We start from the raw sequence: 13,868 nt of genomic DNA on the forward strand, positions 1-13,868 counted from the left end.
TTATTCCGTAGTCCAAATATTGGCTCAATCGAACCCAATATAATATAAGTTCATTAAGGATGGACCGGGTCCAATCTAATCTAATAAATACTTTGGACCATACATTAAGTCTGAACTGGTTCAATTCAACACGTTTTATTGGTCCATCCAATCCGTCCAAATTGATTTTGATCAGGGTAGAATGCAAGACCGATTCATTGACACCCCTAATTTTGAGAGGACAAAGACCATGAAAGGTGGAAAGATGTGTGCCGCAACCTCCATCCTATTTGCTTCAAGGACACTTGTAAGTTTTAACTTTTAACTGGGGCGAAGCTTCCTGGTAGATTCAAAGTTTTGAGTTGAGACGGTGACGCTGACTCTTCAGCGTTCCTTCCTGCCCAATAACCAAAGGATAAGATCAATATTGCACATTTGACATTCCCTCTCTGGGTTTGGGAGCATCTGCTGACTGCTGCTAATATGCTATGAATGAACATCCATTAATTTCACATTTCTTTCCCTTCTTCAAAAGAGTTTTCAAGAGTGGGTTTTATGCTCCCAACGGTAATAAATTAATAATGGCACATGGGCATCCCAAATCTTGGTTACATTGCACAAAAATACATGATTAATGGCTTATTGGTGTTGGTGTTTAGTTATTTTATTACAGGACAAAATAAATTGAAAATAATAAAATATTATATTATCAAATTAGATGAACAAAATTTCCCTCCCTAAGCAACCCAGGACGCAACTAATTGCATTTTGCTACTTTGCAGGTTTTACTATATAAAGAGACCTTGGCATGATCACTGATCAGATAGAATTTGGATATAGACTTATTGAACCGGAATATGACCCGGTGGCTCGGTGCCATTTCGAATTTTCTATGCTTAGACAAGTGGAGCCAAAGCCAAAGGATAAGGCAATTCGCTTTCTTTTTCAGTTTTAACATCTTCACCCCCAACGAACCTATAGACACGTGTATGTCACATTTGTATTTGGGTGGACACGTGGCTCAATCCTCAACCAACCATGCCCACCCATTACATCATCAGATGGCTCCAAACAAAAATGAACCATGGTGATTGGCAATTGAAGACTACAAAGTGATATTCTAATTTCCAAGCATCTCTCATCCTTCCAGAAAGCTGTTATTATTAATTCTATTAATAATAGACCTAATGACAAGCCAAATAAAGCCTTAGAGGTCCCCTAATTGACACGCATTCATTGAGGGTCCGAGTAACCTGATGTAGGACTCACCGCAGAGCAGCGACAACAGGGAACCCTTTCCATTTGGCAACTTTCATCTACTCCAAATAACCCTTTCCATGGTAGCTCTAAAACCCTATTTTAACAGTATTTTTTCTTCTTCTTCTTCTTCTTATTATTATTATTATTATTTTAATAGAATTTGACAGTGATTGAAGAGTAATTTGATCGATTGCCGAACTTCCTTGCAAATCATGCTTATGGGACATACTGTTTGCCATTATTTTTCCATCCGGATGCACGCAAAATGAAGTCTACTGATTCCCTATTTACTACTTTAAATTGTTTGTTTGATCGTAAAACGGCCATGGAAAATAGAACTTTTAGAGAGTCACAGAGTACAGATGTAAGAGAAAGCTGCATTCCTTTGCTTTTCCACAAGCCATTTTGGTATCCTTTTGTTATTTGCAGTTGAACCGAACATCAAGAAAATCTGAAAAAAATAAAATTGATTCCATTTTACTATTAAACCAGCGAAATAACACGTGCTTAACTTCAACTTTTATTTTACTAAATAAAACGTAAAGTAAAAATTGAATACGGTTCAACTTCAATTAAATTTGTAAGAAAGATAAACCGATTAATTAAATATATGATTTTACTGTAGAAAAAAGGGACCGAATTAACTTCTAAAAAGCGTACCAAAAAACAAAATCGAATTAATAGGCACTAAATTAAGATTTCTACAGTTCATGAGAAGAGATACCATAAATACTATAACTTCAAATGCATATAGATTCAGAATATCTATGGATTGAATTACAAGAAATTCAGAAACAAGTAATAAGGCATCCAATAAAAGAGAAATTAAACAAAAAGATTAGCTCCAAAATGTTCTAAGAAGACCGCTTAAGTGTAATGCTACTAGATGCAGTCAATTGCAGTTTTCAGAAATCAACCAAGGATTTACAAGTGCCAGCTGTTTCAGCATTGGAATCATCTTGAACTCATCCACCTCTTCAGATTCCAAGCTCCACGACCAATAAAAAACATAACATGAAGTCTTAGAAGATTATGGATAATGTACTGAAGAAGACATCAGACATTTTAGTGAAAAAAACATGAAGTATCAGTTTTTCACAAATAATTTACAACTTAAGAGAAGAAACTCTGCAAAGCATAATAACTAACAGAGGAAAACCAGCTAATATATTTGGATTCTCAGTACTAATTCCTCCAACTATTCTACATATCCATTGCAAACAGAGAGAGAAATAATTGCACACGTGGCAACTTGTTTTGGTGCTAAACCCCAAAAAAAATGTTGGTGTTCTTTCTTCGTTCCCTCCTTTTTAATCCTCAGTTCTTCACAGCATGTTTTCAGAGAAGCCCAAAGCCCTTCTATAGTTTCTATTATTCTATCATCATCATTATATAAAATCCGGGATAAGGGGCTTATTATGGACATATTATACTGAAAAAGAAAAGAAATACAAAAAACCTTCTCACTGGATCATCACTACTATAAATAGTGCCATTATGTTGAAATTTGCCCATTAATGGAGAGAGGGTGGCAACTGGCAAGAGTGAGGCTCTGTCTCTGTGATGGGGAGCATGGGGTTTGGGAAAAGTTGCAGTCAGTTTTCCTAGATTAATTAGATGCTATATCTTAGGGGCATTCTTTTTTTTTGGATTTTCAGGGGGGAAAAGTTGGTCAATGTGATTTTGGTTCCCATTGAGCTGGAATCCCATGTTCATTTTTCAGATTAATGTGGGGACCAGGGAAAGTTTATTTTCCTGGGTAAGTGATAGACATGTCCTAAGTGGGTAAATAACTTTCCCACCTAAGAAAAAAGTTGCTAACACTTGAATGGGACAAAATGCCCTTTTAATAATGGATTTTTATGACTAAAATGGTCATTATTTTATTTACATGAGAAATAAAAGAACATGTGTAAATGCACTTATCGGGGTAAGTGTTTCCTAGGAAAAACTTACCGGGGCAAGTGTTTCCTAGGAAAAACTTACCCAGATAATTACTTCTACCCGAGTAACTTATTGAAAAGTGAACGGGGCCTTAATACAGAATCAGGATTCATAATAGATGTTCTGTGTCTGTGATGACTAAGACAGTTGGAAGTTGGAAGTAAGAAAGAGATTACTGTTCGGTTTCTTCGGTAATCTCCTGCAACACTAAATATTGTAGAGCCATGGAGAATTTTGCAGATCACTTTCTGTTTCTTGTGGAGCCACTCCCCGGAGCACTGCCACTACTTGTCAAAATGAAGATCCCGATCCATCCCCTAAATCCAGAGGCTCAATCTAATTACATTCTTTTATAAGTCAAACGAAGAGAAAAAGAAACTGGGCGGAATTGGAAAAGTCTGGGAAAATATTGAAAAGTTGCCAGTAAACATGGATGGACTTATAAAATGGGTTGGAGGGTTTCAGGGATTTGGGTTAGGGTTATCAATACATCTTGCAAACTAACCTTCGATGGTAAAAATGGAGGGAATCCATCTCTTGTAGATGAACAACAACCTTGGAGTATCGCCATGGTGGGTATCAGATAAGAAGAGCCTGCAAGGCTCTCCTGATGCCAAGCTCTCACTATTACATATAAAGAGCTAAGAATCAGACGAAAACAACCAAATAGCACTCCAAGCATTGAAAATGTAGACTATGGGAACAGAACAGTTACTTGGCATGGGCGATGGCATCCCAGCACAAGGCCAGAGTTCGAACCATGGCAAGATCTCTTCCTCTTGGATTACCCAGTCTCTCTTTACAATTCCTGCAAGTAGAAGTGTGGAGCCAAAACGACAAAACCGAAACCGGGGTAGTTCTCGGTTCTGAGGAGCACAAACACAAACACATGACCGACTTGACTTACTTGTCATCGAAGAAATCTCCGAAGTCATCAATTACAACGGCTGCTGGGTAGGTTCCGAGTTGGTGTAGGTGAAATCCAACCAAGTATTTGTTGATCCCCTCGTAATCTTCTACATACCTGGCAACGAATATAAACGCTTGGATAGATGTAAATTATTAGTAAGGAAAGGATCCTACTGGACAATGCTCTCACTCACACTCACTTCATCCTATCCGGTTAAACACATCAAACGAGGCATCGATGCCCTGCAAACAACATTCAAAAATGAATTATTGATTACATTACATACAGATACAGGTTAAAACGGAAAGAAAAACAGAGAGAGTAGTAATAAATGTAGAATACCTGGGATAAGTAAGGGGGTTTGGACTCTAACCTGCGGCAGTTGCAGATGAAGATTACATGACGATGAGCGGAGCTAGTGTAAGCGGAATTAAAAGCGAACTGGAAGAGGAGAGATGTCTTCCCGCATGAGGGAGGCCCTGAAAGGAGCATCATTTGGCTGTTGCTGCATTCCTTTTCCTTCTCGATTTGTTATTTCGTGGATAAGAAGAAGAACCTCTCTAGCATTCTCCCAGCAATTTGGGTGCGACCGTTAAGCAGGGTTTGGGGTTTGCTGAACTCATAGGAACTGAAGAACAAATGAACTCCGAGTAAGTTACACTGATCTGATGCATTTCAAGTTTTCAACAGTACCAGAGAGGGAGAGGGACTCGGACGAGAGAGTGAGAGCAGGGGAAGCAGGGGAGAAAGACGTGAAATGAAAGGATAGTGATCGGTTTCGTCATAGGGAAGGCCCATCCTGCTGTTTTTGCATGTGATTTCACGTGCGGACACCTTTTCTTGCGGGAAGAGAATGCCACGTCGCCTTAACGAAGGCCCATCCCACTTTAGAATATATAATAGATATCGTTGTCCAAGGAAACCAGAATCTTACCTTTACATTGCATGCAACCAAACACACTATTTGGAATTATCCTCTGAAAATAATCTTCTCAATTGTTAGCAATTCAGATTTGTTTAATATTTTTCCAATGTGGCAAACTATCATCTTTAAGTGCTAATCAAAGAAACTCTTCTTGAATGGTTGAATTGCATCTTAAACCTGGATAAGCATATGTGAGAAGACAAGCTTTTTAGGTGGTTAAAATCTTGCACCTGTGTCCATTGGACATAGAAACCATTTTCTCTACTTTGTAATTTGCTACTCTTTCCACTCTTCTTACACAAGCATCTCTGCACATTAAAGAATAAAGTACGCATCAGAACTATATGTTTAAAACGGCATGACCAAAGACAAAAAAGAGCATGCTAACCTGCTTTGTCAGTGACCAAATGATAAGCACTAAGTCTTCAACTAAAAGCTGACTGTTAAAAGTAACAATAAGCTTTATCTGAGAAACAGTTTAACATAGCACCCCCTATTTTTATTTCAATTATACTAATAGAGAAGAGAGTAGATGAAGAAAATAAAGTGATTTTACTGGCATTCCTGTATCATTTATACAAGTAATCATCATCATCATCCAAGCCTTATCCCAACTATATGGGATCAGCTACACGAATCCTGATTTGCCATTTTGTTTTGTTTAATGCAAGATCCATCGATAAATATGTGTCTAAATCATTTATTATTACTTGGTGGATCCATGTCCTTTTTTGTTTTACCCCTACCCCTTATAGCTCCTTCAACTTGCAACAAATCAGTTATTCTTATGGGTGTTGCCAAAGGTCTTCTATGCATGTGATCAAACCAACTTGGTCTACTTTCTCTCATTTTATCACCTATTGGAGCATATTCCTGGATTCCTTTGAATGGCTTCATTTCTAACACTATCCTTTCTAGTTTTTCCACTCATCTATCTCAACGTACACATTTCTGCCACCTTCATTTTTTGGACATGTTTCCTGACTACCCAGTACCCATTACTCTATTCCATACAGCGTAAGTGGTATTCACCTGTTGCATAATAATCTAGATGCACCCCTCCACTTTGCCCATCCTGTTCTAATTCTATGGGCAATATCCTTCTCAATCCCTCCCTTGCTACCCCTCCATCTTGGTCTCCAATCCTAAGTGTACCCTGATTTGCACTCTTCTTATTATTAAACTAACATATCATATATTCTGTTATGGTCCTATTTATTTTAAAACCTCTTGTTTCCAAGGTATTTGTCTATAAACCTAATTTTGCATTTGATCCTTCATTAGTTTCATCCATTAAAGCAATGTCATTGACAAACAACATGCACCATGGGACCTCCTGAATATGTTTAGTCAATTCATCTATTATTAGTGTAAAAAAATAAATGCCAAGTGCTGAACCTTGGTAAACTTCTAACATTGGTTGTTGCACCCTCATGCATCTTGTTAATTAAGTCCATATGCTTGTATGGAACCCCTTTGTTTTTCAAGATCCACCATATTATCTCTCTAGGGACTCTATCATATGCTTTCTTTAGGTTAATAATCACCATATGAAAATCTCTCATCTCTGAATTTTCCTCTCATCTCAAAAGAAAGATAGCCTCCATGGTTCATCTCCCTAACATAAACCCAATTAATAATTTCCATTAAATCCAAATTTGAAGATAAAAATGTCATCCATATCAACTGAAAGAATCTCAAGATGAAATATAGTAGAAGAGACCAAGGTTCCAAATACTAAACAATTTCAAGTATGTTGGACAGCATCTCATCTCTTTGGTCTTTACAGAGGATACTCTCTGAAAAGCTCATCATAGTAACACTTCACTGGTCTTTGCGCCCAAGATGTATCTAGGGCCTCCAGGCCATCTTCCTCAGAATGAATGAACAAATTTGGAGGGAGGAAAAAAACATATAGTAGAATTTTCATAGGTTCTAATACTTCCATTAAATTTTTGGGTAAATTGCAAGCACCCACGCTGTAGTTAGAGGGTCTATACACTTAGCCCTCGGAACTTTGTTTTATGACAAAGACCCCCCCCCCCGAAGTACCACTCAGACCCTGACCAGTTAATGGACTTAACAGTGAAAGTGGATTAGTGGAATTACTAGATGGCCCACTCAAAATTTGTGCTATGGATGCTCTAAGTAGAATGTACAAAGGGCTGTGTCTGGAAGCTTCTTAGAAGGTATCAAAGTGGGAGAGGTCCATGATCAAGTTGATATTGCTCTTCTCCAATTTGCATATGACACTTTTTTTTTTTTTTGCAATGCCAGCCAAGAATAGCTAGTAAATGTGAAGTCATTTATGAAATAGTTTATGGTAGTATCAGGCCTTTTGTCTAAATACTTCTAAAACTATGGTAATTGTTGTGGGTCAAGTGGTGAATTTGAGGCAATTGGATGAGGAATGTGGCTGCAAGGTAGGTAAGTTACCAACAAGATATTTGGGAATGCCTCTAAGAGATAAGTTAAAAAGCAAGAGAATGAGAGATTTCCAATGTAGAGGTGGAAAAATGAAAGGAAATATCAGTAAGTGAATTGGAAGAAGGTGCACACACCTACGGGGAATGGGGGCTTGGGAATCAGGAGGGTGAGTTGAATATTGCTATGTTGGGTAAATGGTTTTGAAGGTTTAGTGAGAATCAAGATAACCTATGGAAGAGAGTTATGGTACAAAAATACAGGAGCAGAAATGCAGAATTATGGGGTGGCATCCTGGAGTCAAGACAACCTTTTGGTTGTGTGGTATGTGGAAGATAGTGGATAAGGCTTTCAACAGTTTCTGTAAGGGATTAAGGTGTGTAGTGGAAAAGGCTTTCAACCTGTATCCTGCCCAGTTTGAGTTGGCTGTAGATAAGGATGCAAGGGTGACTGAATGTTAACAAGTGCATAATGGTGTTCAGGAGAAATCTGAACAATTGGGAGGTGACTCCAATGTTGGATTTGTTAGAGGAACTATACAATACTCATATGGTAATCAATAGAGAAGACAAGAATTTGGGCTTGGCAAAAATCTGGTTATTTCTCAGTTAAATTCTTTTACAATCAATAGCTTGAACAGTCAGGTGGAGTGCGACTTTCCGAGCAACAGAATTTGGTGCACAGCTATATGCCTATACCATCTAAAGTAGCTTTCTATGTATGGTCAGCTGCCTTGGACAGAACTTTTAGCCTGTAACCAGAGATAACCTGCTGAGAAGGGTGCTGCAGGTTGTTAATACAAATTGCGTCCTCTGCAATGAAAGCCTAAAAACTGTCAATCACTTACTGCTTCATTGTAAAATTTTCCAAACTTGCCAACAAAAATGATAAGGATTTTTGCTGTTAAAGGTTGATTTCTTGAAACAGTTGCAGAGTTTTGGCATTTGAGGGGTGTGAGTAAATATGGAAAAATAACATGGAGAGTGACACCTCCAGCGGCATTTTAGTCACTGTGCAAGTAAAGGAACACTAGAATCTATTAAAACTAAGCAAATTCACAAGAAGTGGTAGCCATCAGAATAATGGGGATGGTGTTTTCTTGGCTGGCATGTCACAAGATGTTTAAGGGAAGACAATACTAACTTCTTTTGTATTTTCAGAATCTTTTTAGTGTTATCTGTAGAGCTTTGTATATTCCCTGTGTAAAAAAATCAGTTGTACAGTGTCCTTTTTCCTTTTGAAGATCAATAGTTCAATACAATATGGATCCTTTCGTAACTAATAGCATTCTCTTCAATGTGTTAATTAATGAACAAAAGAAAATACATGAATAACAAGAGATCAAATCATAAAACATGTATGGGTGTGTAGTCTGCTTCCTTTCTTGGTGGAGGATATTGTTCATCATCCATTAGCTTTAGAACACTAGGATACTACAGATAAAACATGAGACATGAATAACAAGAGACAAAACATGTATGGATATGTGTAGTCACCTTCCTTGCTTGGTGGAGGAGATTGTTCATCATCCATTAGCTTTAGGACACTAGGATACTACAGATAAAGAGCTCATTATCTGCTTGTTTCCATAGCATCCACTTCTACATCAATAAACTAAGGAAGTCTACTACTCATGCAATAAATGCCCTATTTCAGTTACTCCTGTTAAAATCAGGAAAAGAAAGCACAATCTGACAAAATTCAGTTGCCGTCATACAGGTAACTAAGCAATTTTCTTTTCAATTGATGTGGATAGTAAAATGTCCACTCTCCAAGTCAATAAATTAGTGGAATCAACCTACCCAAAAGTAAATAAACAAGGGCATTTTGTACAGTGACAGCTATAAAATTCTGGGATTTAATGTGCCACATTCTGTCTGAGTGGCTTTTTCGCATTGCAGGGATGATTGTCATAGCTCATTTACCATTGTGCATCTAAATCCCCTAATATATACAACTTTTTCATTAACACTTGATAAAATACATGCACTTTCTTATTGATAAAAAAAAAAAAAAAAATACATGCACTTTTTCGACAATGAATCCAATGTACAATTCTGATTTAAGTCAATTTTGTTACTTCCTAATGAGAATGCCCTCTTCAACTTTTATAGTTTTTAAATTCCATTCCTCCCAAATCCGCCAAAACATTACACGAAACACATTAAACAATCAGAATAGTTTACAGTTGCCCATCTTCAACTGATGCAAGTGCGACTGTGAATATCATAACTCGTGAAAGGTGAACTCGATATTCCAACGAAGAAGCTCCCAAACAATCTAACTACCAAATGGCGCCGCTGAGCTTGCAAAATTTGTTTATATTGATACATTCAACTTCCTCCGTTAATAAAAGAAAGTAATAAAAAAAAGAAAAAAAAAAAGGAAAAGGATTTACAGGAGAGCGTAGCTTTCTAAATGAGATGAGAATCCTAGTTGCGATATATAATACAAATCCAACCAAGTAGAATCAATTAGCTACAATTTGAAAAGAAGAGAATAGCCCTTCTTAAAGTAAATGACTGCAAAAGAATGAAAACAAACTTGGTCCAGAAATAAAAATGGGAAAAAACTTACTATTCTCTCTTCCTAGAAGAAAGATTGCCGATTCAATTGACCTAAAAGACCACACTTTTCCTCTTCTCGGATGTAGCCCTAACGAGTACGAACTTCAACAGCAGAAAATCGCGAGGGTCGGTTTAAATGGAAAACTAAAACCAGGTCGGATTAGGGTCAGGCTTAGTGGCTTACTATGGTTTATTGGTTTATATCATGTGGTCGGGTCAAGGTTTTGGTTCTTCAACCTGAATCGGGTTCGTCTCACTTTCGGGCTTGTCTGATCCATCCGGCAAGTCATGATACGTGTAAAGGGAAATCTTTGGCCAAGAGCCTCTGCTGTGGAGAACGCTTTTGGGAATGCTAAGTTATCGTAGACTGGGGTAAAATAATAATTAGGGATGTTCATAAGAAAACCCAATCCGACTAAACCGATCAACCTAGACGGATTCAACCCGAGTCGGTCGGGTTTTCTTTAGCATCGGTCGGTTTCGGGTTATAAAAAATCATAAATCGATGATTTGATTCGGTTTTGGTTTTTATGTGTAAAAACCAAAATTGATCCAAACCGAACCGACTTAGTAGTTAGTTCCTAGTTAGTAGTTACAACTTACTTAGTTCCTAGTTAACTAAGTTGTTTATATTCTAGTTACAACCTACTTAACTAAGGTGTCTCTCAAACTCTGCTCCCTCCACAACTGGATCCATGGATGGGCCACAAAACATTAAGGAAATGATGGTTTTTTTGGGGAATGTAGAACCAGAAATGAACACTTAAACAACAACTAAGTCACCACTAAGTAGAGCCAAAACCGACCCAAATCGATTCAAACCGATTAGGTCGATTTTGCTTAACACAGGGTCGATTTCAATTTCAATTTCAAGTAACCCGACCAAGTCGGGTCGGTTGGAAAAACATCAATAAACCAACCCAACCCCAACCCGTGAACAACCCTAATAATAATTACGTCCTATTTCTTTTATACAAATATAGACATGGGCGTGAATTGGTGAACATCTTGGTCTTGCCATGTCAATAACCATTTCCTTACTTTAAATCCCTCTTCCTAATTTTTTGTTTTTTGATTTCTTTATTTTTTTAATAAAGAAATCACATATGCTTAATTATTTCTAACAACCATAAAAAAAGAGTGATTTGCTTTTTTAATGTTTAGCTAAGTGGCACCACTTTCCCCCACTTCCTCCTAAATTGTCTCTAATTCCTATTTATCTCCTAAATTATCTTTAATTCCTATTTATTTCTTAAATTATCTCTAATTTAATAGAGATATTCCCTCTTAAGCTATCTCTAATTCCTATTTATCCTCTCCCCCACTTTTTATCTATATCTATCTAAAGAAAGTTTCAATTAAAAAAATTCAGAACTATTTAAATATTATAACTAAATTATATAAAAAATTTAAAATATTTATTGAAAACACAAAAAATTAATAGATTTAATAATATTCATAGTATTAATAATTCAATATTTTTACAAAATTCATCATTAAATTATGTAGTGACAATATAAAATATAATTTATGAATTATTCAATTTAAATGTTATTCAAATAATAAAAATTTAACATTAAAAAATAAAACATTATTTAAATATCTCAATAACTAAAAATATTAAATAAAAAAATTAAAAACGGTAAAATAATATAACAAAATATTTAATATTATGTAACAATATTTAAATAAATAAAATTCAAATAATGAAAAAATTTAAATATTTTACATATTATTTGAATATTTCAATAACAAAACCTTTAACATGACAAATTTTTAAATAGTTAATAACGAAATTATGTAATAAATTTAAAAAAAAAATCTTAAAAGTAGAAAAATAATTATAATAGAATTCATAATATTCATATTAATAACAATTTAATATTTTACAATATTAAAAACGAATTATGTAATAATAGTACAATTATAATTTTATGGATTATTAAATTCAATAAATAATTAATATTTTAAGAATTTAAATAACAATAATATTTCAATAACTAATTTCACTTATATCAATTAATAATTATAAAAAATAACTATCAACAAAATTATATTTATTAGTAATAATTTTACATTAATAGTGTATATTCATTATATATTTACAGATACTATATTTAATATTTATTTTATTTTTAGTAATTATTTATTGCTTTTATAAATGTGCTTTCAATTATTTCATTATAAATGTATTTTTATTTTTATTATTTAATAGAAAATTATCAATAATTATTGGAGATTAAACAACTATTATTTAACTTTTGAAATTTAATGTATCATATTTATTGGATTTCTGTTATAAATTTATTTTTAGTAATTATATATTTTTTTATAATTTATAGATTAATACTTATTAGAGATTAAACTATTATTTAAGTTTACACTATTTATTTACTAATTTAGTATATTTTCAGTATTTATTATACTTTTGTAATCATTGTATTTTTATTATATTTTCATTATAAACTTATTTTCAATGATTGCTATAAATTTTCAATAATTATTGGAGATTAAACTATTGTTCTTTATTATAGATTAGACTATAAATTTAATTGAAATTAAGAGTGTTCAATGATTGGTTCAGTTCAGTTGCACGCTATTTCACCAACCAAATCAATCTAATCAAGTTTGCAGTTTGTCACTCGTAATCGATTAACCATTAGTGAAAACCCACCAACTCGAGTTCTATTAGTTTGGGTCTATATTTGGATTAGTTTGTTTGTTCAAAAGATTTAAACTTAAAAATTAACTTTAAATTACAATGATATTATTAAAAAATAAATTACAACAATTAAATCTATGACATAAAATATTTTAGACTAACAAATATGGGAATTTTCCTACTTTATAATATTAAAAATTAAATTTAAAATATGAAATATTAATATATATTTATTAAACCAAAGCCAATCTGAAAATACTAGAAAACCGACCAACCCGTGTTGAGTTTGATTGGATTGTTTATTAAAAAGTTAAAATATATAACAATTATATACTCTTATGCATTTCTATTGTTTAACTTTCTCTTAACAAAGCTCGGGTCCCCGTCACCATTTATCTCCTTGCTTCATTATCCCCACCCTACATTCTCTTTGATTTTCTCTACTCTCCCCTTCCCACCACTTTCATTAAGCCATGTCACCCAACTACCTAAAAATATTCCTATAATCTCTCTTCTAAGGTATCTCATTTAAACCATTAGGAAAGTATCATATTGCCCCACTCCCTAATCAATTCCTAAAAATGCATCCCCTCAATTTATATCCACTCTCCCCCATTTAAAATATTCACATTAATATTTAATCCCACCCATATTCAATGAGCATTGAATAGTGTTATTACCAAAAGTTAGTAAATATGATTAGTAAATTACCAAAATTAATAAATATTGTTACTAATTAACTCACTAACAACATTTTAAAGAAATTGAAAACTCTTTAACTAGTTTATATAAAATTGAGAATTATATTTAACAATTATCAAAAAGTATAAAATTTTAGTTATTGCTATTATTATAATTAATAACCAAATACAAATGGAGGAACAAAATATTATAATGTTAGAAACTGAAATTATTAATTAATTTATATTGAAATATAAAAGATAAATTAGTGTAATTTTGTTAGTAAACTACCAATATAGTGTACTTTTAGAAATTATAACGTTACACAAGTACAATAATTTTTTTAAAATTTTCACAAAATTACATTTTTGAATATTAAAGACAATATAGTGTACTTTTAGAAATTTACCATGTGGTTGATACTCAATATATCCTTTTGATCATTTCTGGTAGTGTGCGATTTGGAAGCTACTAGCTAGAAGTACGCCTAGATGTTGTTCACGTAGCGAGCTGGAC

General features: G+C 34.1%; 1 protein-coding gene across 12 annotated transcripts; it reads right to left on the reverse strand.

The window, feature by feature from the left end:
- Positions 1-1,494: 1,494 nt before the first annotated feature.
- Positions 1,495-10,183, reverse strand: LOC148872494 (uncharacterized). Of its 12 annotated transcripts, none has more exons than XR_016107318.1 (9): positions 10,020-10,137; positions 5,407-5,458; positions 4,467-5,326; positions 4,293-4,335; positions 4,091-4,207; positions 3,899-3,991; positions 3,689-3,807; positions 3,360-3,500; positions 1,970-2,283 (listed from the first exon to the last, which is right to left on the reverse strand). XR_016107318.1 is itself a non-coding variant. In XM_088970285.1 (8 exons), exons 4-8 carry the CDS (start codon positions 4,295-4,297, stop codon positions 3,475-3,477), a joined length of 360 nt encoding a protein of 119 aa, XP_088826411.1. In that variant the 5' UTR covers positions 4,298-4,335; positions 4,436-5,326; positions 5,407-5,458; positions 10,020-10,183; the 3' UTR covers positions 1,970-3,474. The 12 variants fall into 12 exon arrangements, 5 of the variants coding, with proteins under 5 accessions (XP_088826411.1, XP_088826409.1, XP_088826408.1 ...); XR_016107320.1 differs by having other exon boundaries at positions 1,970-2,228; positions 10,020-10,136; XR_016107319.1 differs by lacking the exons at positions 1,970-2,283; positions 5,407-5,458 and adding an exon at positions 1,495-1,690 and having other exon boundaries at positions 10,020-10,179.
- Between the last annotated feature and the right edge of the window lie 3,685 nt (positions 10,184-13,868).

This window comes from Nelumbo lutea, chromosome 2 (genome assembly GCF_056320005.1).
Source record: "Nelumbo lutea isolate HS-2025 chromosome 2, American lotus-T2T, whole genome shotgun sequence".
In the NCBI taxonomy this organism is placed as follows: domain Eukaryota; kingdom Viridiplantae; phylum Streptophyta; class Magnoliopsida; order Proteales; family Nelumbonaceae; genus Nelumbo; species Nelumbo lutea.